The 24,501-nt window shown below is 33.1% G+C and overlaps 2 protein-coding genes across 5 annotated transcripts in view; both read right to left on the reverse strand.

The window, feature by feature from the left end:
- LOC126867008 (leucine-rich repeat-containing protein 15-like) overlaps positions 1–24,501 on the reverse strand; it is a 206,790-nt gene that overhangs the window by 126,134 nt on the left and 56,155 nt on the right. The window lies entirely within an intron of this gene.
- LOC126866982 (glycogen-binding subunit 76A) overlaps positions 1–24,501 on the reverse strand; it is a 59,131-nt gene that overhangs the window by 13,152 nt on the left and 21,478 nt on the right. Inside the window, exon 2 of one of the 3 annotated variants that reach the window (XM_050621053.1) lies at positions 13,429–13,530. The exons of the other annotated variants lie outside the window; for them this stretch is intronic. Within the exon in view, the coding sequence (XP_050477010.1) occupies positions 13,429–13,527 (99 nt within the window). The 5' untranslated portion in view covers positions 13,528–13,530. The remainder of the gene's footprint in view (positions 1–13,428; positions 13,531–24,501) is intronic. 3 annotated transcript variants of the gene reach the window in all.

Consider the following 24,501-nt stretch of genomic DNA (forward strand, 5'->3'; position numbering starts at 1 on the left):
ATATAATGGGAGCTCGGCAATTTTACCCACAGCCTATTATGTTTCGTTCGCATAATAGAAGCTCAAATAAATGAATTCAACCAGCCAAAGTTAAGTTAATTGAGCATTAACTAAAATTTCGTAAATGGAGTTTTACTGTACAAGCAAGCGCGTATATTTTAAAGACAATTGTCTTTCGTTCTGACATTTACATATCAGTCGATTCTTTTCATCATCTATCGTCATCTAACGAGGAGATCTGAAATAGAAGAGGAGACTTAACCGAAGAAAATATACATTTTCATTGTAAGAATGCACGAATTACTACGACCAAAAGTTTGGTCTCAGATGTTTCATAAAATTCAAGAATTTAAAAAGGCTATCAGTTTAGAATTTTCTGCGTTACGTTAGGAAAATCCTAAAATACGTTCGTCTATTCAACTAAAGAAAGTTGCCGTTGATATCGACCCAAGTAATTTCGAATTATGTAATAACAAAATTGTCAGGAAATTCGCCGCGAGTATAATAATTACTAACTTGGTATAAGTTTTATTATTTCGTTTGCATCGCATACGCCATATAATATAAACCTACTGTGCCATAAATGCTAAATGCTGCGACATAGTATAAACAGTATAACATTGAACAAGATAGAATGTATTTCTAAAAATTTCTGATATTTATAGCCGGTAGTTAGTATATTATGAAACTCTCAAGTCACATACGTCGCGTTGTAGGAAGTTAAATAAATATGCAGATTTTTCATGAAAAGAAAATTCCCCATCGTGTAAATAGATTTATCTCTTTAATGCTTTTCTTAATTGACACGATACATGTTAGTTATCAGGCGAAACGAACTATCCCATGCGTTTATCTAGAGTTCCCTGTGTGATGAAGCGAGGCATGATCGAGAGAGAAATTAATTATGCACTAGAGGAGCAGCGTTCTTATGAAAAGGTGAATTTAAAGGTAGTTTCGTAATCACGCGAGAGGTCACGGTGGGTTCACGATCGTCATTTGAATACAATTCGCGGTCGGCGGATCGAATCTTAAGCACCGTGTATAAATTTTCTCATCTCGCATTTGCACGTATCGGCTCGTAAATCTTGTCTTCCGCATAATACACGACAAAACCCTTTCGGACTAACCTGAGAAACAAAATTACGCGATGGTGTTAATGATCCCTTGCGCCTTACGTTCGTGACGAAAATTTCAGAAAAATTATTCCAAGTCTTATGCTTGAAACAAGAATTTATTAAAAATAACAAATACTTAACGAATACAAATAACGAATAAAAGAGTTAGAACAGAGAAATACGAGCTGTCACGCTGCAGATGAACGATATACGCCGATGTGCAAAGATTTGAAACACTGTTGATCGAATTTCCATTGTCTTTTCATTGTCAATGTTATATGCTAATAAATAATTAACGTGCTAAAATTCTTTCCTTTTTTATGAAACATACGTAAGTATAGATTCTATGAAACTTCATGATAGAATCTTATTTTGCTATAAGAATAATGAACACGCATTTCTCATGGATTATTGTAAAAATTAGTGCGCTATTTTCAAATTTATAAAAATTATGAAATTCAAAGTTATAGAAGTTACAGATAGTATAATATCGCGTCGACGCAGTTCTATTAACATCCACACGATAAATCTGTTAAGAGCTTAGTTATGAAAATGTAACTTAGCTTGTGAGAATATATTAGGTAGTCCGAAAAGTGTCTTTCTTTTACAGACACGTCTTCTTTTGTGATCTTTATTTTGATAGAACAAAATGGATCATTCGTAATCCGATAAAATGATATAAAACAGAAAATGTTGTGCATCCATGGTTTCCTTATAGAACGAAAGAAACTTTTCGAACGAGCTAATAATTATTTTATCATCGTTGGGAATTTTCTTTCTCATTAACATATAAGCGATGATATAACGAGTAATTACTAAAAACTGAGAGAAATTAGTTTTCTCAATTGAAACGGACGTAACTAAAATGACAAAGTACGTAACTGTTCCATCACTGCATTTATCGTAAAATGTTACGAAGAATGTTACTTAAATTTCATTCTTAATATATTTCATAGGGTGCTCGGCGTCCTTTCTACGTCGCTAAAAAGGCAACAGAGCATTTAAAACATAGGAAACTTTCCAAATACAACGATATGAGCGATAAAAAAATCAGTCAAGGTCAATTCAATCCACCCACGAAAATAAACGCGGGAACGGCTGTCTCGTTTATCGTGGATATTAACGTCCATGTTAACGTTCACACCAACATTGACGACGACGAGAAAAAATTCATCGGTTAGTTGATTCTTCGTCGCGTACAGCGACGCAAAGGGAGAAGCAACGTTGGGTCGTAGGGCTCCTTCGACGCTTGTGACAGTTCTTGAGGTTGCGTATTATGAGCATAATCATAGTATGATCTGCTACAGTTAAAGTTACAACTACCATTACAACGTTGTTGTATTGTAATAGCTTCGAATTGCGTTCATCGAGCATCGTGCATCGTGTAATACTGCGTCGCAGCATCTTTGAATGAAAATAAAGCGCGTTGTTCTATTTATACGCAGTTAGATTCTATCAGTCAGATTTATGGATCTTCCTTTAGATCATTTTGAAGATACGGATCGGTTCCATCGATCGATCATTGAACGATGGAAAATTCGAAGAATTTTAACGGACGTGTTTTCGTTCTTTCAAAAGTGGTTCGACCTTTGGATGTTCGAATTACCGTTTTAGAGTTTTGCATATTCTAAATGCCTAGATTTATAGACAATGAAAATTCTACTATGAAGTTTCCTTACTATGAACTGTCTATGGAGCATCTTTGAGAAACTTTGATATTTTAATCCTTGAAGATAGATCTGCGTTTAGAATACTAAATAAGCTTTTGTTCTGCAAGAAGTATATGTCAGTTCGAACGTCTGAACTTGGAACGATGGAAAATCCGGGGAATGTTTAAGAGATCTTTAATTGAAAGAATGTATGTACATACATACATGTATATATTTTTATTCGTTTAGAGGCAATTCAATCGGCAAGTTCGAGCTTCTAATTAATCGTAAAAGGATTGTAGGGTTTTAGGTCTATGCTTACATAGCTATACTCGCTGCTATAACTACAGCTATAAGACCTCAATCGTTTGACATTCGAATGATTAATTATTAAAGGATTTGCCAATTTTTTATATAGAATGCTGTATAAGATCTTACTCCTCTAGAAATTGTTCTATCCTTCGATCGTTCGTATAATGAAAAACATTAAGAATTTCGATTGAATCTATGCTTGAAACGCGATATAAAAATTCAATTCTTCTAAAACTATTGTAACTCGCCGATTCGGTTTCTCTACGATGGAACATTTAGGATCCGGTTCTCTCAAAGTATTATATTCCGATCGTTCGATATTTAAATGATTTAAACGACGATTGGAAAATATTGAGGCTTTTGAACGAGTCTAAACTTATAATGCCTCATAATGTTTTATTATCGTACAGTAACGATTGGTTGATAATACGGCAAAGAGGGTAATAATAAAAGATCGGCATTAAAAGACAGTGTGAATAAAGTGATTTATAGACTTGAAATATTCTTTGATGAGCGCTAACTATTAAAAAGAAATCAGTTAATGGCGCGGTGGATGTTAACCCTGTGATTAAGTTACACTTTTTTGAATTGACGATGCGAGTCAGCTGTCCGCCTATATTTATCGCTTACGTTATGAAAACAAAGAGTCATTAGCGAGTGGAGAAAATTACTCTGCGTTTTATAAAACACGTCCCATATGTTTCATCCTACGCCCTTAAAATGTAATAACAAAGATGAGATAAACAAATAAATTTTTTCCTCTCAAGAAATATCATATAAATATTATAGAAATATTCGTGAAACTAATTATTCGCAGTAAACCATCATTGTTTGTAAACAAGATGACAAAAATGAACCCGCGTTAATGACATCGTGGAGAAATTTGAGCACAGATCACAAGGTTGGCTCTTAGCCAAAATGTGAATAGAAAGAGCGAACAGAGTAAATGCGAACGATCGTCATCCCGATTTACTCGTTGAAATTTTGACGCGCAAAACGCTCTTACGACACAGAAATCCTCTTGCAATTACATTAGAATTCAACAATGAATCTTTCAATGTAAGATATTTCAGCAATAAATGCGATAAAGTAGAAACGTTCAGAACGAAATAAGTAAATATCATTTAAGAATTTATTAACCGATAGTAACGATATAGCCGATGATCATATGTAATGAATAACGAAATGATGTAATTGTTAGTAGAAAAATTGAACAGAAGATTCACTCTACTTAATCCAAACGTACAATTGCACGTTTGCAATATTAATAATCGTAATATTCTCTCTGAGGAAAATGCTAGAAAAGATATAAATGAAAACATATAAATTTATATGTTATATTTGCATCTCATTTGCAACGCCAATCAGGTCAGTCGATAATATCAGATCAGAAACATGTAAATTTCGATGACTAAACATGAGTTAGCCATTTAACCATACATAGCGTGAAGAAACCTAGTCGTTTGCATTTAGCAAAAGAACAGAAAGAAAAGAGATAAAAGAAAAAGGGAAAGAACATATACACACGAATATTCGAAAACGGTTTACCCATATCGAAGTGAAGAAAATAATCTTTACGGTCTCACCTTTCCCTCGAGCTTATTGTTGCGCCGCTCCATACGCACTCGTACGCGACAACCAGACAATAAAAACAAGAAGATGGTGCACGGGAAAGCAACGCAGCTGCGAAACGTACACACGAAGATGAAGAGGAAGAAACGCCCTCGTTTCGCCTTCTGCCTTGCAATCGCAGAGGTCTGGCAATTATTTTTGGCGCCGAGCTCGCCATAGTCGATCATCGAAAGCAATTGGTCAAGAAATGGAGCGTGATGACCACCATGAGTCCACCGGTCGAATCTCGTCGATACATCAATACTCCGGTTCATCGATATTTGACCGAAGTAAAGGTTGAACTTCCTCTAACGTTGCCTTTTTGTAACAGGCGAATGAACGACCAGAGAACGAGAGTGATTTATGTGTTTCGATAGCATTAGGAAAGAACGAATCGAGCTGCTATGGAGATACATAAGAATATCGAACGAGGAAAATAAGAATTTGTTTTTAGCATCGTTGGAAAGAAAATATTTGAGATATCGAGCTTTGCCGTGTGAAAATTAGAACGCGATAAATATATCGCTGGCAAGGGATCAGTTCTGCCTATCTGGCCTGGTCGGTGATCCGGTGTTTAAACCGTGCGAAATTCATAAGTACACCTTTCGAGTTACTGATGCCGATATAATCGCGATAGAGATGATTTTTTTTATTAAAATATCAGAATATTGTTGCAGCATGTGAAAGTGCAAGTACGCTTGAGACGTTGAAAATATCGATTCTTCTAATTCGCGAAACAAATGATCGTTCATTTTCTCTATTTTTTCTTAAAAAGTTTTCTTAAAAAGTTTTCTTAAAAAGTTAAGTCCTCGGAGAGAAATGAAAAGATTTTAACAACTTTATTTTTGAATGAATAGATTAAACGACATAGACGTTGAAAATAATGTATTATTTTGTCATTTAATTCTTTATATAAGGACGTTATTATTATTTATTTATTGATTATAAGTAAATCTATTGTTAAATTTTATTAACGGTGAAAAAATGGTTAAAGTTGTTGGATTTCATAAATTCTTTAGTAAAATCTGTAACTAATAATCTAGTAAAATTGTTTTGATAATTTATCCAATTTTCCTCCATTATTCTGTAAAAGATACATACTATTTGTCACTTAGAAGAATTAAAATAACTTTCATTTGGCCTTGATATGTGCTTTCATCGAATACTTCTCTTTATATTTTTGACATCTTTTGTACTTTTATAAGTGCAATTCTATTCTAACCATAATTATATTACTTATCCAGGATCTTTGCTATAAATTGAGATCAAGTAGAAGTAACGGTTACAAAAATTTGCAACCTATAGACTGCGGAGCATGAATTCTCAGTCGAGTGCGTATGTACGCACTCGAATGATCCTCAACCCATAAATCTTTCACGCAAAAAGCCAGAAACAAAAAAAAAAAAAAGATACAAGGAGAAACTTCGTTGAAAAAGTTCTCGCAGGATTCCAATTTATTTTTATACGAGAAGTCACGTACATGCCCATTACATCACGTACCCCACAATTCCAATATTTTTAGAGATAGATGTACGTTTATTTATTACATTTTCAACGCTGCGACACGATTTAACTCGGATACGTTTGCATTATCAACGATCCGAAAGGACGATCGCGAATTAATTTCATATTCCAGGATTTTTATAACGTTACCAAATGATCTTCGAAAACGAGTAACCACTTCTTTGAAAATTACTCGATCGACAGACGTCAAGTAGAGAGAAAATAAATAGTCGGAAAAATATTACAAGACAAGAGTATTGCAAGAAATATGGAAAAATAATGCGAAGAGTTAAGTATATCTTGGTTAATGTCTACAATCTTATCTAGAAAAATGTTGCTTCGTTATGAAAATAAAACGACTGATAGAAGTCGGAACAAGCTGTCGAGTTTGACGATTGACCTCTGACGTTCTGGCGCCAATCAACAGCGACAAGGCGACAACACTAATCCGAGGAGAATGATTGACGTGTATGGTCGAATGAGAAACACGCGATGCTACGCATTACAAAGAAAAAGAAATAATAATAACAAGACGAGGAAAAGAAGAAAACCAATTATGGCAACGATAAACGAATTAGATAACTCGTAATACGATTCCATGGATTGCGTTGCAACTTTCGTTGCGTTTGCGAGTTGCTTCGAAGAGATCGTGTACTAGAAATTAACGATGTTATTAACTAGATTATACTACGTAATAACGGCAAGAAAATAGCAATGAAACATGTCCTGTAAAAGTTAATATATATGCGAGCAATAAATAATACGATCTGACGCTTATAGTCTTTCGTTCGGTCGTTTCGTGTCATAGCAATTTATATAATTAATAATTATATTTCTGACTGTAACGATATTGCACATATATTTGAAATGTGTCTGTGGAAACTATTTACAAGAACAAGTTTAAAGAAATAACAATTTCTAGTATTTTTCGAAGATACAGATTAATACGGAAAAGTAGGAATGTTGTATTATTCAGTCATTTTGTTTTAAACTTTAAACAAGGAATACAACAATCACCATTTACAGTCTTGGTCAGGCATAAGATTATGTAACAACGCCATTTGAATTTACATAATTTATACATATAGTGCCTGGGTTTAAAAAAAAATGATGCTAAACCTTCTCCTATGTGGGCGCACGTGTATTTAGTGTTACTTTGTGACAAAGTAGTTTGATATTTACGTAACGTGGTTCATTTGATCATATTTATATAATTAATAAATCTGGTTTTGGCCAGATCTGGCGAGTGCCGTACTACACACGATTATTATCAGCACGATCGTCAGAATAATTTTCCATCAACACTATGAATTATCTTGCATTACGTGTCTATCACCGTAGACTTAATTTCATAGTTCTCGGTTTCTGCTTTTTCTTTTTCAGCGAGTGAACCTACAATGAACGGCTAAAAATAAACAATTTTCTTGCACTAAAAATAATACTCTTGGAATCCAGTCAAGAGATACAAACGCTAAATATACAAAGATGCGGGAATTATAACTAACAACCATAAATTACATATATTTTGGCAACAGCCATAAAGTACGTCACGCTTTAAAAGCTAAATTGACTTAATGAGTTTATGACGTGGCACGAGACTAGCTAGCTAGTAATTACAACCAAAGAAAACTCTCCTATTATTATTCTTAGAGAAGAAAAGGTTACGATTATTCGCCTCCCTTTCTTTCCTCCTATTTGACGATCAGAAAATATATCGAAAAAATATATCGATGCCTGAAGAATCACAATCTGAAGGTGCCCAAAAGCGAACACTTTCTATCCAATAGGATTAAAAGGCATAAGAATGAAAAGGCACGGCCAATAAATGAAGCGTCGATCGGTCAGGACCACCTAGGGAAGCAGTCGCGCTAAAATCCTTGCAAATCGCGTGTCGTTCCGAAATAATTACGCAGCCGGACAGTCGTGTCGGATGTGCTACACGACTAGGAAGAAGGCACTCGCTCTATTATTATGCGTAGAAAAGGGAACAAGAAGGCACGTTACGCCTGCGGCATGCAAAGTCTTCTATCTCTCTCGTAGTTCAGGTTACCACCTCGCCCCGCCGACAACTTCGATCCTATCTGAATCGTAAACTTTCTTTATCTGGACCATAAATACAGAAAGAAGTTCGCCGAGTGGCCCGCGGCCGCGTCCAACGCCAGGGCGTTCCCCGTGCCCGAGCGACGTGGTTCAACGTCAAAGAGTCTGGAGGCCAACAGCCTCCGAGCCTCTTCTTACATAACGATTATCTATCACGCACGCCTAGACTTCCGATAGACGACGACCCACCGCTGTGTGGAACACACGCGCGCTGCATAGCCGGCTGCGAGCGTCGTGCATGCAGAGAAAAAACATACGTATTCCCGATACGACGATTTTTCCTTCACCCGCGATGGTGACTCGCCGCGATCGAGAGATGATTACGCGCGATTCAGTCGCGAATGCACGACACGAGTGCGTGGAATGCGAAGGGCGCCTGCCTCTTGCCGAGTTTTAGGTCGTTTGTAGCTCCTTTTGCATCTGCCACGGTTGTTTCCGAGCCACTTACGACGATTCTTATCGCACGATGTTCCGTCCTTTTCGATTGTTTTATGTTACGTTATAGGTCTGAGGAAAGCTAGGAACACTGCGCGTGATAGGTGTACCGATAGTTTCTTGATAGTATGGTGGGAGTTCAATTTTGTTGGTATTGAGAGCGTTTCGAGGGAATGAGAGTTGGAAGAGGTATCGTGAGTTGAATGTACGATTCGGAGCGGAAGGATGAAGTTTGTTCGTGTGGTACGAGATGTATAACAGGATAATGTAACGATATAGTAAGATGTTAGGAACGTTTTGGGGAAAATGAGAATTGAGAGAGATGCGTAGAGACTGTGATTTGAATTTTGTTTGTATAATAAGATAATTTGGTAAGATATTAAAATATTCGATTGTATATTTGTATAGAACAAAGAGAATCGATGATGATTCTTTTCGTAGCGATCGTGAAACGTTATGTGTATTTTAGTTATTTTATTTGCATTTACGTTATGATATAATGATATATGATATAATAATATGAGAAAATAGGATTTGTAGGAAGTCTTGCTATGACGAAAGTAAATTATAATACGTATTTTATGAGTAAACTGAAAACAAGTTAACAATTAGTAGCATCAATACTACGACCGATCCTTAAGAATGAATAAATTCTAGAAATTCCTACAACATTCTAATTTTGATTTCTAGACGAATTTATAATTCTTAAAAAAGAATTAATTAACCTACGAGAACAATTATGCAAGGTTCTATAAAAATAAAGTGTCGTTATTGGAACTGAATTTCGTTATAAGATCCTGATTATTTATATTCATAAATTTATGGTTTTAAAATTAGTTCATAGTATCATAAAGTAACCGAGGTCGAGCGTTCTTGGCAATAATTGAGCAATTCGAAAGATGAACGGAACCGGCGGGATCCTGAATTTGCGTTAAGGTACGGTGTAAATTATAGTGATGAAGAAGCAATGCCTTCGCACGGCGATTTGAATATTCGAATGCCAAATTTTTTCCCCGTATTTTTGCTCGTGTGATGTTCAATAACGGTACGATCAATTACCCGCAATAACTTCCCCATACATGATACTAGGGATTCTGTTTTTAAAATTTAATATTCCACCGGCGTTGCTTGCTATTCTATACCAAATATAGCCGGCAATAATTGTGTTTCTGTGTACGAGTACGATAATGACTCCAATTCAACCGAAGAATCCAGTAACGACTGCTACTTGGTGCATTAGCGTACCAGTACCCAATGAAGTGTTCTGAGATTTGTTTGAACTTGAAATCGAGAACAAGAGAAATTCGCTCGTTTCTTGTGCGATTTTAGATCTGCTATAAAGATCGAGAGAATAGGGCATAGCTTGTAAAGAAATTCAAGCTTCTATATTTAATTCTCTATGGAATCTAGGAAACGAATTTAAAAGCTAGAGAAAATAATCGATAGAAAGTATTTAGAAGAAAGAGAAAGAGAAGAGAGAATTTCTATATAGATTATAGTAAAAGGATATTACGATAAAAAAAAAAAATACTTGCGATGTATAAAAAGCATAGGATCGTATGAAAATAATATCTTTCCCGATTTAAAATAAAATTTTAATATTTGTCTTAAAAATATGTAGCTGATCAAATAACATTGATATATTCTGCAATTCATTCTTACTCAAAGCTTTGTATATTAAATCCTTGAATCCTCCGTACAATATAGCAATGCAAATTGAAACAAGTTACGTTCACGTCCCACATAGTATCTAATAAAATCGCAATTGGTATGACAATGTCGCTTCTTTGTACAGAAAAAAAAGAAGAAATAGCTACAACGGTATGCTCTAGTACCTTTGAACTTTAAAGTACACTCGCACCGTTCGAAACACTGCGATGTTCCAAGACGCCTCTTCTCATTGTGTGATATAACAACTACAATACCGAACTGAGTCGTACAAGCACGGAAGATGCAAATCTATTTTAGTTGCCGATGATAGTCACTTTCAGCTTTAAAACACATCTGTGCCGTTTGAAACGCTTTACGTTTGCGTCAATCATGAAATCAAAAGGCTTCCAGTATGATTTTATAGCAAAGCATTAATGCCAAAATTAAATTACACGTTCGGTTAAAGTACATGTGAAAAGTGAAAAGACTTTAAATTTGTTTTATCTCGTTGAAGCTACTTCCGAAATTTACGTTTGCACTAAAAGAGAAATTTATACTCACTACATATTTCATTTTCATGGGAAGCAGGTTTTCTGGCGATATTTGCAGCTTCAATTTCGAATTAATGATAACTCTGATCAATGATCTTCTGTTATAGATGAGATGTTCTGCAATAACGGTGTTCTTGAAACGGCGCCACTAACATAATAAAATATTTTTCCGAACAACAACTTCCTTTAAAAAATGTTATTCTCTAACACTAGGTGTTCTTATTTCTTATGACTAAACGACACTTACGTGAGTTACTTCTCCAGAGAATCAACCTACTTGATGAAAGTGGATCTATTCTTCAACGAGAATTATCACTAACTGTCGCTGTTATAAAGAGTTATTTCTTCAAAGACAGCTTCTTTCTGCTTGAACTATTATTAGAAACTGACGTTAATATCAGATATCATTTTTCTAAAACCTAACAACTTCTTTCCAAAATATTTTTCGTTGAATTATCGTCACAACGTCAACAATTATCCTTCCAAAGACCAAACTTTTTATGCAAACGATATTTCTTCTGAAATCATTATCGCATACCGACAAAAGAAATCAATAAATTCAATTTTTATAAACACAAATCTCTTTCTTTAAACCATATTTTTCACTGGATCATTACGAGCAGTCCACATTCATATTAAAAATCACGTTTCTAAAACCAAATTTCTCTCCTAAACAATATTCCTTCTCAAAATTATTACCACAAATCTACATTGATATAAAACAATCACTCGCTCTTAATTTCTTTCCACTAATCAATCCTAATATCAAATATCATTTTTCTAAAACCAAACTCTTTTCTGAACGACATTTTTCACCGCAGTGCGTTTAAATCATCATCACGAAGCATCGCTGTTATAGAACCTTATTTTCCTAGGAAGCAGCCCTTTGCTACGATAGATATTCCTCAACAACGTGTTCTTAAATCACTATCACGAACCGACACTGGTCGGAGCCGTGCGCTGTCACGATTGATGAATATTCGACGGTCAAAGGCGGCATCTTCGGTGATCGATTCGGAAGCGATTTTCAACGATCCGTTACAGGAACACGCGTTGGTAATCGTCGGTTTCCTGTGAACAGCCCAGCCAACCGTTCATTTAAACATGCGTAGGATTCGTTGCACGCGTGTACGTGCCCACGCGATCCGAGAACATTGCACCTGGGAGGAAGGAGACGATGAGATGTAAAAACGAGACGTTGGACACATTCTTCGTAGTAGAATTTATCGACAGCTCCGCGTGATTAGCAAATAATTAAGATTGGTAGACGACGAACGATGTTGTAATTCGATATCTATTCGTCGTTTTCTATTCCCAGAGCGTCGAAGGGAAAACTTCGATTCGATCGAACGGATTCGTATAAAATTTCGTTGATCTCCTGAGACGCTTGTGCAGTAGATACGCTCGTGGCTGTGCACGCAAGGTGGTTAGAAAGCAACGTTCCATTTGCAGATTGCGTGGGTCTACGTTTATTTTTAGAGTTAAAGTATTTACAATTCTATTTTCGACTCTGGATTGTTGAATAATATTGCGGGTTTTGTCTTTGTCGCTTTGACGGAAATGTCTAAATTTATGTTTCGGCTTTATTAGATTAATGCTTAGGAGAATCGAACTCTATTAAATGAATATTTAACATTCTATTGTGAATTCTATATTGCTATCGGTCTTTGGAAATAGAAATTTCTAAATTTATACGTTATGTTCCTATTTCCAATTCAGGTTTGAAGATTCTTAATGGAATGTTGAAAATTTTATTAATTAATTCCAACTGTTTCAACTTCCAAAAAAAATTTGAACTTCCTTTTTATTTACATTAATATCTAAATTCATTAGAACATTTTTTACTTCTATTGTAAATTCTACAATCTTTAATGGAATATACAAAATTCTATTATTTCATAACTGTAACTTTTCAATTAAAATTAAATTTTATAATCAAAGATCGTATTATCTCTGTATTTATCAAATGGAAAACCAAAAATATATTTGTTTATCATAATAATATCAACAGATAATGGATACAATCTAAATTGTTTTTTCAATGTTTAGTTTATAAAATATATTTTCTAAAATATGTTACCATTTATAAAATACATTACAGATACATATAATAAGAAATATTCTACTTTTTTCACGTTAAATTCATTTTGTAAAACGTGCACCCATAATCTGCTAGTATATCGATTGCAACAAGAAACGGTTTAAGAACGGCAAATAGATTAAGAACGAAATGAGTAGCTTCTTACATGTTCCTCAAGAAAACTGCATAACATGGTAGTAACGCAGAATGATTCTCATTAAACTTATTAAAACAAAACATTCTATTGATCCCGGTTTATCGTCTGACACGTGTGTTACGTTATTAATCAGTTTTACATCATTACAAACGAATAGACCATAAACTGATAGGAACGCAATCATTCTACTAAATAATAATAGTTTCAATTTTTACTAGGAGCGCAGGACAAGGTCGTAAAGAATGATTATCAATAACTAACATACTTGAACTGTTACTTTGATGTCGATCGAGGTTGCAGCACAGTCATTCCGGTACTTTTCTCCATCCATTTTTTTTCTACTGACGAAATCCATAGAAATCATTTACTAAATAATAAGAAATAGTATATAAAATGTGAGAAGTGTAATAAAGTCACGAAACTTTGCTACGTTAATAAGAATTTGTAAACTACTGTGTTAATATGATACAATTAACGTACCGTGTTAATAGAAATCATAAAAAATTGTTATAGAAAATTCTAATCTTGAAATACGAATGATCGTATTTTAGAGGATTATGGATACTTTAAGAGAGTACTATTAAGATTCATGGTGCAGATTCTTAGTAAAATTAATGTAATGGAAAGAATATAATTCGTGTATTTTTTAAGGTAAATGTCGATTTTTCATTTTTCAAAAAAAAAAAATCGATTGGTGTTGTAAGTAAAGATAGTAAGACATATATAGACAATATTGGAAGAAGCAAGTAAAGTAAAGCTTCTGTTATTTGAACAGTGTATTAGTCGAGTGTACTGTACTATTCAAATATTCTAGTGTTAAGCACATTTCCTTCATTACGTGAATATGAAGTTGACATTATCGTGTCTATTGACATATAGACACGTCTGTTAACACCTTATATCGAAAAACAGCATAGAGTACGATAGATAGGTACGATACGAATGAAGCAATATACATGGTGGTTGGTAACTGGTGGTACAAACGGAAAGGGGGTGATTCTACGTGAAAATAAAAATTTTTTTTTATTTTTTTTTTTAATTTTTCCATCGAGACAACGATCTACAGTGAGATCCGTCATAACGAGACGTGATAAAGTGCACGCGTACCGAGCGAAAATTCAAAGTCGATTTTCTCGAAAACAAAGCCTCAAACGAAAAATTTTTATACTATATTTTCGACTTCTTTTTTCGCGTAGAATCACCCCCTTTCCGCTTGTACCACCAGTTACCAACCACCCTGTATATATTCTACATGAAAATCTAAAAAACAGAAGTGCGATCCGCTGTAACTTAATACATTGAAAAATTAATACGATCTACAATGAAAGAAAGTATGAGACTTCTAACTAATTGAAACGATATTATATTTATATTATATCCTACTTTTCGTTATTGTTGATAACATTATTCTTTACAAAATATAAGATAGTGCAAGATAAAATGAATATTCTGTTATCCAAAAATCATTCTATTCAAATAAACATGTCTTTAATCATCACTTGATTCACATTTGATTTATTTAATATACCTAATGCTAAAATTAATCTGTTATCTGGCAAAAATATAGAATTCCTTTCAACAAGATAGATATCACTTCGCATGTTTCGTGTGGTATTAATGTGTAAACTTCCTGTTGTTAATCCCTGACATTAATACATTACATTGTCAACCTTTGAGATATCTTAAGAAAAACTATGATGGAACGTAGTATAACGATAAATAAAGTTTACACGGAATGTTTCAACTGCAATGTCTTGATAATTACGGAAAGAGATATATTTACACGAGATCGTTATGTTTACCTCCATTTTGCTTCCTATTCCATAGATTAAAAGATCTTAAATCTGAAGTTGTGCGTTATTCCAATAGAAAAATTTCCATAAATCTTTCCTCTATTTGCGGCGCTGAATAAAAAAATAATACAAGTACGCCTAAAAAAAAATTTATAAAATATAACAAAACGATACATAATATTTATAAGATATAATTCTTTTTTATAAGACAAGATATAATTCTAATTTATAAGATAAGATTCTGTTACGGATTTTCCAAATTCGATATTTTAACACTGTTGTTACAATATTTATATTGTATTTTAAGATATATTCCTTATATTTTAGTATTAGTATTCAAGCATTTATAATTATAGAAATTTCTCTATTAGAAATAAATACTTTGCCACTTGTTCCATTTTTCTAAAAATTTACACTTACAAGAAGAAAGAGAGAAAATTACGGTGAATTTTGGAAATAAAATCTCTTGTTAGCGTACTTATTCAAGAAGATACGATTCGAGATATCAATTTCCTTTACAACATAGATAACGAGAAGATAGACAAGAAGAAGGATTCGTTATATTCGTTCTTGTTAATTCACAGTCAATTAAACCAATCATAAAACTCTCAACATATGTAGAGTCTTGTGTAAAATCTTAAACCATCTGTATTACTGAGCTTATAATGCTGACTAAATATATACTCCTTAAGAATTGCTGTTATAAGAGAAGCGATATTTGCTAATTTAAGATATTTGCTTCACGGTATTGGTCGTTAATGGTTTCTGCCCTCTGCAAATAAATGTTACCGTCGAGATAGTAAAAGGAAATTCTTGTAAATTATTTATTATCTTCAATTAATCAATATTCTTTTAGGATTATTTGAATAAGCAAATAATTCTCCTTCATAAGCAGATAATTATTTCATTGCTCCAATATCAAGTGAAACGATTGTTTGTTTTACTTGGTATTTTAGATTCGATTAAATGTTTCCTAAAATAGTCTCTCGAATAGTTTCTCATTCTATTGTAGTATATCAACATTGCTTGCATCAGGAATACAGATTTTCTCACAGTGAATACGCCTATCAGGTCAAACACGTAATGCGGAGGTAATTTAAAACCATTCTCAGAGCAAATACTATTACGTTATAGAACGCAACTGTATTATTTACGACTGAAATATATATTAAATACGACATTAGGAAATCAAATAATTGGTTATCTTATTTGAGATAGTTATCTGAAATAGAAGACTCTTTGAAAACAATTAATTTAGCTTTAACACGAAACAAAATTGTTTTTCCTATGTATTATTGTTACACTCCTCCGGTGTACTCATGCTCACACACTAACAAATTACAAATATACGCGTATACAACAGCAATAGAAAATTCCAGCGACTGCTGATAATTATATCGGAATCCGCATGATTCTTTTTAGTCTGTTAAAAAAATGTAATTAATTGTACTCGACAATTAAGAACATTTAATAAAGGGGATAAAAAAAAAGTATGTTATTATTTGCATGTTAAGGAGGACGATTCGACTATCCAAATAGTATTACGGTTTTTTTTTCTTGCATATTGCATGGACTATTGTTGTATTATTAGACTTATACTATATATATTACATTCCAAAAAAAATTGAAATATACGAATGATGAAATAAATACTTATTTACTTGCTGATATTATTATTTGTAAAATAATAACAGATAATTATTATCGATAATATACTAATAAATAACAAAGCAACAGATAATTTGCTTCTGCAAGTTGATATTTTTTACCCTCGCTTCAAATATTCCGATACGTAAACTGCTGAAACCATACAAGCATTAACATGAATATATGAATTCCAATCTCTTGCTTTGAAATCAATCAGAAACTAGGAAGTAATGGATCGTGGATTACCTGTATCGAATCAATTCGTATCTATTTAGACACACGTGCGTTGACGGGACGCGATTCAACGTCACGCAACTACGGTCGTCGTCCAGAGAACGAATTCTATTGTGCCCCTATTGTAAAAGCGGCCTATTATTTTTGTCCGATTATACACCGACACAGTCTAAATCGTGACTACTTGACCCACGAGTTAGGGCAGCCTCGCAATTCATCGTGACAGATTTATCGCCTTCACTGCTACAAGAAGGCCGGCCAATCAACGCCGAGATCCTGACTCTAATTGATTAGCAACAAATTACGTGTGGGGCGACGATATATATTTACGCGTGGGCTACTCGGCCGAGAAAATATTTACTACTCTTACTTCACCGTTCTACGCTTCCCTGCAAGCCTGCAAACTTCTTTGGCGTTTCCTCTTTCATCTTTCACGATGACATGTTTCCAGTAGAATACTCCTTTACGTGGTAGGACAAATAAACGGGATCGTTGCGTGTAAAGGAGATTTTACTGTTTTTCTGTGGTTCAAATAAAAGAAATTCCTAGCTGAATTAGTAATTTTAAAAACTAATATTTTAAATTACGATCTTTCTGTAGAATTAAATTCGTTGATTTCTTATGCAACTATATATTATTAGAAATATGTCACACGTTTAAGAAATTTTTATTCGGATCTTAGGTTTAAGTTACATTAAATTTGAATGATATATTTGACTAAAAAAATGTGGAATATCAGTGAAAGGTGATTCGATTTTAAGCAAATCGTAGCAATTTTTAACAGACACCGATTTATATTTGGTGAAACTTTCAAAAGCGCAATTATTTGATTTCGTACGTGTAAAATCGATTGGATTTACGTTGAAATTAATGATTGGTTTTCGGATATAATTTTTCACGAACGCAGCAATTTGTTAGAATAAAAATAAAATTAATTAGCAGGGGGAAGAACATCGTGAAATATGGTTTGAGAGTAGAGATTTTATTGAACGCAAGTTTGCATAGGGCATTCTTGAAAACGGCGGAGGTGGAGGAGATTTATGAGGGACGCCTCAAGGGATTGTTACGAGGATTTTAAAGTAAAGGTATTGTTTAAATTTTGCAACTGTTGACAGTCACGACTAGCAAAGATATAATGCACAGCGTGTCTAGAAAATATTTTAGAAAGTTGCATGCTAACATTATTTTTACGGTTCGATGGGAATAGATGAAGCAACAGAGAATTCATGAGACATAAATCAATTACATCTTCAATGAAAGGTTGGAATACTTCGCTACAAATAGATTGTGCCTTATAGATTCCATTAAACTGATACGGCTGTAAATGTATATAAATATATTAAAAGAAAACCGATGGATTTTTTTCCTTTTTGCGATATATCTTTATTTTCTGTGATGAAAATTATCAAATTGTAAATAAAAAACTATTACAAACTTTAGTTTTTACGTATTACAAAAAATATGATTTTCTGATCTCTAGACTTCCAATTGTATTTGGGGATGTAAAAATTTAAAAGTTAGAAAATTTAGAAATAAATCTGATTAGTTAATCTAACTTAAATATTTCCGCAGAATTTTTTGATAACGTATCTAGATCTTTTACTACGATTTCGTTAGGAACTTTTAATTAAGATCAATTTTTATATAAGTTGATGAACCTTATATTCGCCTCTCACAATACAAGATATCAACTTTCGACAGATTATTATCTCAATAATAACTGGAATCATTACTAACCCCAAAGAATTTATATTTTTATAACGTGATAAATGAAGTTCATAAAGTAATGTAATACTTATGATCTTATCGATGTTTATATAACACTTAATACTCTCTCTCTCTTATCACTCTTAACAATCTTGAAGGATTAAGGAACTGATAAAACATATAAGAAATTGCGAAGTGATAACGAGAAATACTAAGAAAAGAATGGCATGAATGGAACGTGCTTAATAAAAGTAGGATTCGTATGAATTATTCAATGATTCACTGCTCCACTCCACAGTTATTAATTTTCTTCCCAAGATTTATTAAATATTTAATAATTATAAGATATATCCAACTATAAATTGTCCACAAAAGATATCAGGAAAAATTACAATAAATTGTCACCGATCCATTTCTATTCTTCAGCTGTAGTTATCAGTTTCACAATCCCAAAACGCCATATTTTAAGTATAATTGTAGGCTATAGCTATAGATTGTCCCTAAAAAAGAGTTTCACTTAAATAAAGGCATAAACTTTCAATGATCCATTATTATTTTTCTACCATGGTTATGAATTTTATTTCGAAAATTTCATATTATAGTCGTAAGATACATTCAGTTATAGATTATCCATAAACAAATCTTAACAAAGATCGTAAACTTTCACATATCACGTTATACGATTTAACATTTAATTCGTTCAGTAACCCAACCTCGTATCGAAGTATCAATTTCCCCTTCCTTGTGAATAGTAGACGCGCAAAGAAAAAAAGTTCACGGTGAAAATATTGGTATTGTTCGTTGAATCGTGCTGTCCATGCAGTTATTTAATCGGCCGTTGATCGAAAACTAATTGCACGACACACCGATAAACTGCAACTTAGGTTATCGCACCACGACCACGCCATTATTTTTTCACCTCGAGAAACATTCCATCGACGATGCATCACCGATCCGACCGAGTCAACAACCTTTCTTTTATCTCCTTATGTTCCGATTGTTCGCCATTAGTCGTTCACCAGTTATCTGCCTAAACCAAGTACAGAGAATCGTTCATTTTTCTTTTTTCGCTTCTGCTAATCTTAATTCACGTCTGTTCGCTTCAAACGGGTATTTCGTGATCTTGTAGAAGTCATTTCACGAGATTGTTTTGCGCCTATCACGACGAAATTATTACTTGGACGAAAATTATTTTTTATTTCGACGTCATGAGAAACGAAAGATCCGAGTTTCGGTCGGTCGCGTGATATTTTTAAAATCGAAAATCTACGAGTTCGCGTTTGCTCGTTCTTCGAACTTATAGCTCTTGTAAAAATTATTTCATCAAATCGATTTGCTGTAAAAAGCACTTTCATACGCAATTTTCTATTTCGATATCGTAGAAAATAGAAGCTCTGGATTTTAACTAGCGATTGATTTTTGCATTATATTTTCAGAATTTGTGACCATTCATTACGATCATTAAATGGTAACTGAAGTTGCACGTTTTAAACATTCGATGTTATTATATAGAAATATTGATCAATCGTTTGAAATCGTTTTGAACGTTTCGTTGAAATCCATAAAAGAATAAATCAACGAGTACAAATGGATATTTATTTATTGTTCTTGAAAAATTTCGATCTTTAATTGCTTGTCAAGATATCCTTATTCACGATCATATTATCTGATAATCAATTTAGAACGCGATTGCATAGAGAAATCTCCTTCGATCGCACAAGACTTTCGTTTGATGTATATTCAATATTCAAACAGCGATGCGTATGGAATTGAAGAAAAGCGCAAATTGTAGATGAATATCCTACTTGAAAAGGCAATAATTTCTACTTGGCGTTATATCAGATAAGAGTTGTCACGAGTTAAGTCCTACGTTTCTACATACGACGTAAAACGTCTATCACTTTAAAGATATTACAGCTTATAGCATATCTCTAAGATTATTGAATGATTCGGGATTTTCTACACTTTCACAAAAGTTCTATTACTTTATCATTCGATGATCAAAACAAACAGAAAAATGTTATCGAAATGCGTAATATTTAACACTGTCGCATTTTGTCGGTCATTTTGGGCAATTTTCACTTAGACGTTCAATAGCGTCTTTTGTTGTTAGAAGATTTGTTAGTATTGGAGGAAGAATTGTTTCTAATGTGCATGATTTTGTATTTTAATTTTGCGGTAACATTTTTTGGGAAGTATTATGTTACAAATCTTTTGGCTCTCTGAAACGAGAAAGAAATTGGATTATCAAAAATCGGCATGGGACCGCAGCAACGTTAAATTTCTCCAAATAATGTACGATCACAAAATTTCCACTTTTCCACCAACTTTCTGCGTTTGTGAAAGCTGTTAAACGCGATATTAAATGTCAAAGGCGCAGTTGATAAAATTGAGGCATCTTACACGAGAAGTTAAGGAACTCGAAAATTCAGAGAAACAGAAAAGAATTTATGAATGTTTGCGTGCAAGCGATTCATCTGCAACGTAAATTTGCATTTTCTTTGATGTCATAGGGATGAAGTCGTTCCTCAAAGAAAATGAAGAATTTTCTGTCTTGTAAGATATTTCGAGAATCATAAAAGGTATTGAAAAAAAGTAGTAAAGAAAGTTGCGTCTTATTTGAAAATAACTATCGAAAGATCGATTGATGCTTTTCAAATTATCCCTACGGTTAATTGTAAAAATTAAACTATTGAAACTCGTAAGTTTATACGAATATTCTATTCTACCCATAAACTTCTGTAAAAGTACTCCTTTCACATAAAAATATAATTAATTTCTATATTACATTGAGAAAATGATTAATATCGAATATAACATGCTATTGAACATAGTATCTAACATATTATTATTGTAAAACAGAAATGCTACTAAGAAAAAAAAAGGAAAGGAATGACCAACACTAATATAATAAATATATTTATTCGCTTTTTCATCAGATGCAACTTAATATAATTGAATACAAAATAAGGTTTACAACATGCTATTGAACATAGTATCTAACATATTATTATTGTAAAACAGAAATGCTACTAAGAAAAAAAAGGAAAGGAATGACCAACACTAATATAATAAATATATTTATTCGCTTTTTCATCAGATGCAACTTAAAATAATTGAATACAAAATAAGGTTTATAACATGCTATTGAACATAGTATCTAACATATTATTATTGTAAAACAGAAATGCTACTAAGAAAAAAAAGGAAAGGAATGACCAACACTAATATAATAAATATATTTATTCGCTTTTTCATCAGATACAACTTAAGATAATTGAATACAAGATAAGGTATCTGATAGAGTAATATTTTTACCGAATGTTTTACCTGGAATGAGATGAGTCACGGGGTTGCATTTCTTATTTGATTGAGGTGAGAAGGAAATGGCGAAGAAAAAAGTTGAATGATGTAGCGACATTCATCTTCCCATGACTTTGCTATAATGTATCTACAACGTGGTTCGTTTTTCCAACGTTTCTTATACAGGAACGTTACAGCAACATGCTCAAAGATTAAATGTTTAATGAGACGTCTATCTCGTTTAATGATTATGGGATACACAAATTTTTACAAATTGTGTCTTTTTATTTTGCATTTTTATCAAGACGAGATTAATCACTGATATTAAGAGATTTTTTTTTTATAAGTTTGAAATAATTAAAATGCCATAGAACCTATACTATCCTTTATTTTTCTGCATACGATTTAAAATATTCAGTCGTTATCATGTAACAGTCTGTGTAATATAACTTTTCTTAGAATATAAAGCTGCATCTCCATTGAAGCAACGTACAACTGCAAACGATTAAACCATCGCTAATTATACCAATTTCTACGCCCTTAAACGACATCTTCACGCTTCACGGTATTTAACGATATTAAACTTTAAGATAATTATAAAATTCGTATCTTTCATTGGCAAAAATCAATCAGTTTCTCGTTGAATCTACTTACATCAATAGAGCTTCATGCGTATAATAATTTCGTACATAAAGTGTTATTGAACTGTCGGTACAACGCTATTTATTACAGGAAGACAAACTTTGTGTTTTTCTCTGTGATCAAACTAAACATACAGCTCGTTTCAATTACGTGACTTATACTGCGTATGCCACACTGCAAGGAATATGATGAGTCAATTCACCAACAAGAAACGATTTCTTCGGCAATTTATTACGTGTTGAAAAAGTGATGCTTATGAATATTTCATTTTCCTGTATAAGAAGCCTACTTTGGAATTTATCGACAATAAATAACTGACACATTCTGCTCTTATTAAACTCGTTTTTATACTTTTTTCTTTCTTCTTTTCTTTCTCTTTTTTTTTTTTTTTTTTTTACCGTGAAAACAAGATCGAAGGAAAGAAGATAACAATTTACCGGTGCATTTGAATATTCATCGACACATCTTGAAAATATAATGAGAGGGCTCGATGGTGGCAAGAGTCGATTCGTTGCCAAGAATAAATAAAGTTGCGATTTATATTTAGCCAAGATGGAAATTGTGACGCTGTCTGCGTTTCGAAAGATCGTTTTATATTCAAGGAACGGATGGAGATCGTAAAAATCAATTAGGTAAGACGCGACAGAACACCAATAAAGACCTGGTTGGGTGGTAGCATCGAGTTACGTTCGATATTTCATGATATTATAAAATACGATAGCAACTTCACCCTTCGTGTTTCTTTTTTTAATGAAGTTTATGCTTCACCATCTTAACGCTACTTAATCGGATCTTTTGTTTAATTACATCAATGTTATTAAGTTGTAGGAGATGAAGTTCTCTTTCGTTTCAAAAGTTAAATATAAACTTCGGTCTTCTTCTTTATTCATAGATGTAAAAGTTGTATTGTAAACTATCTTTTATTTATCTAAATATCTAAACTTCGATGCTTTTTTATGGCATTCTTTTACGTACTAAATAATCTTTTTGTGCGCATTAAATAATCTAAATTTTAAATATAAACTTCGGTCTTCTTCTTTATTCACAGATGTGAAAGTTGTATTGTAAACTATCTTTGATTTATCTAAATATCTAAACTTCGATGCTTTTTTATGGCATTCTTTTATGTATTAAATAATCTTTTTGTGTGCATTAAATAATCTAAATTTTTATTTCATCGTCACGATCTAATGAAGAATCGTAGGAGGTTCAACATTTAAATACTTTCAATGATAAGAAATCTTAACAAATACATGTTACGAAAAAGGCGATTACATTCGATTAATTTTTACAACACGGCAATTTAGTATATAAAATTGTTAAATAATCTGACGGACTACATGTCTGTGCTGACGGATATCTCTACTCGAAAATTATTTCAGGTCTTATCCTACAATGAACAATTATTCTTAAATGTACAAAATAAAGTTAATCTTGACGCTCGATATCGCATATTTCTTAGAAAGATAATTTACAAAATTACAGGAATAATTTACGTTATTTTTTTAGCAATTTACAAAAAAAAGAATACATCTTTCTGTGAACTTTAATTTCTACAGAGGTCGAGATAACAGAAGAATTTCATGAAATTCTATTCAACGCGTTAAGGATATCGCGTTAAGGATAGCCGAAACACAAAAAATAGGAAGCGTAATTGAGCTGACGTTTAATTTGCAGAACTCTTTCATCGGATAAAATTTCATAGGATAAAAGCGAGATGACATTTTATCGGCCATAATATATCTCTGGATCTCCTTTGGCAATGAATGCGAAACGGATACGTATATACACCGGCACGTGCATTCTAAAATGCGCTCCACTACCGCGCCGGTACAAACTTGATTCAACATAGAGCGAGCGTGCAAGGTATTTGTATGCAACCATTGAGAAACCCTGAATTTTTTTAATAGTACAGACCAGCCTTATTTGTAGGTTACGTCTACGTGGTAACAAATGCTTGTTTAAAACACATAGCAATCGATCTTGCTTCCTGAAGCAGAATGTGATATGGT

Source organism: Bombus huntii, chromosome 1 (assembly GCF_024542735.1).
Source record: "Bombus huntii isolate Logan2020A chromosome 1, iyBomHunt1.1, whole genome shotgun sequence".
Lineage (NCBI taxonomy): Eukaryota > Metazoa > Arthropoda > Insecta > Hymenoptera > Apidae > Bombus > Bombus huntii.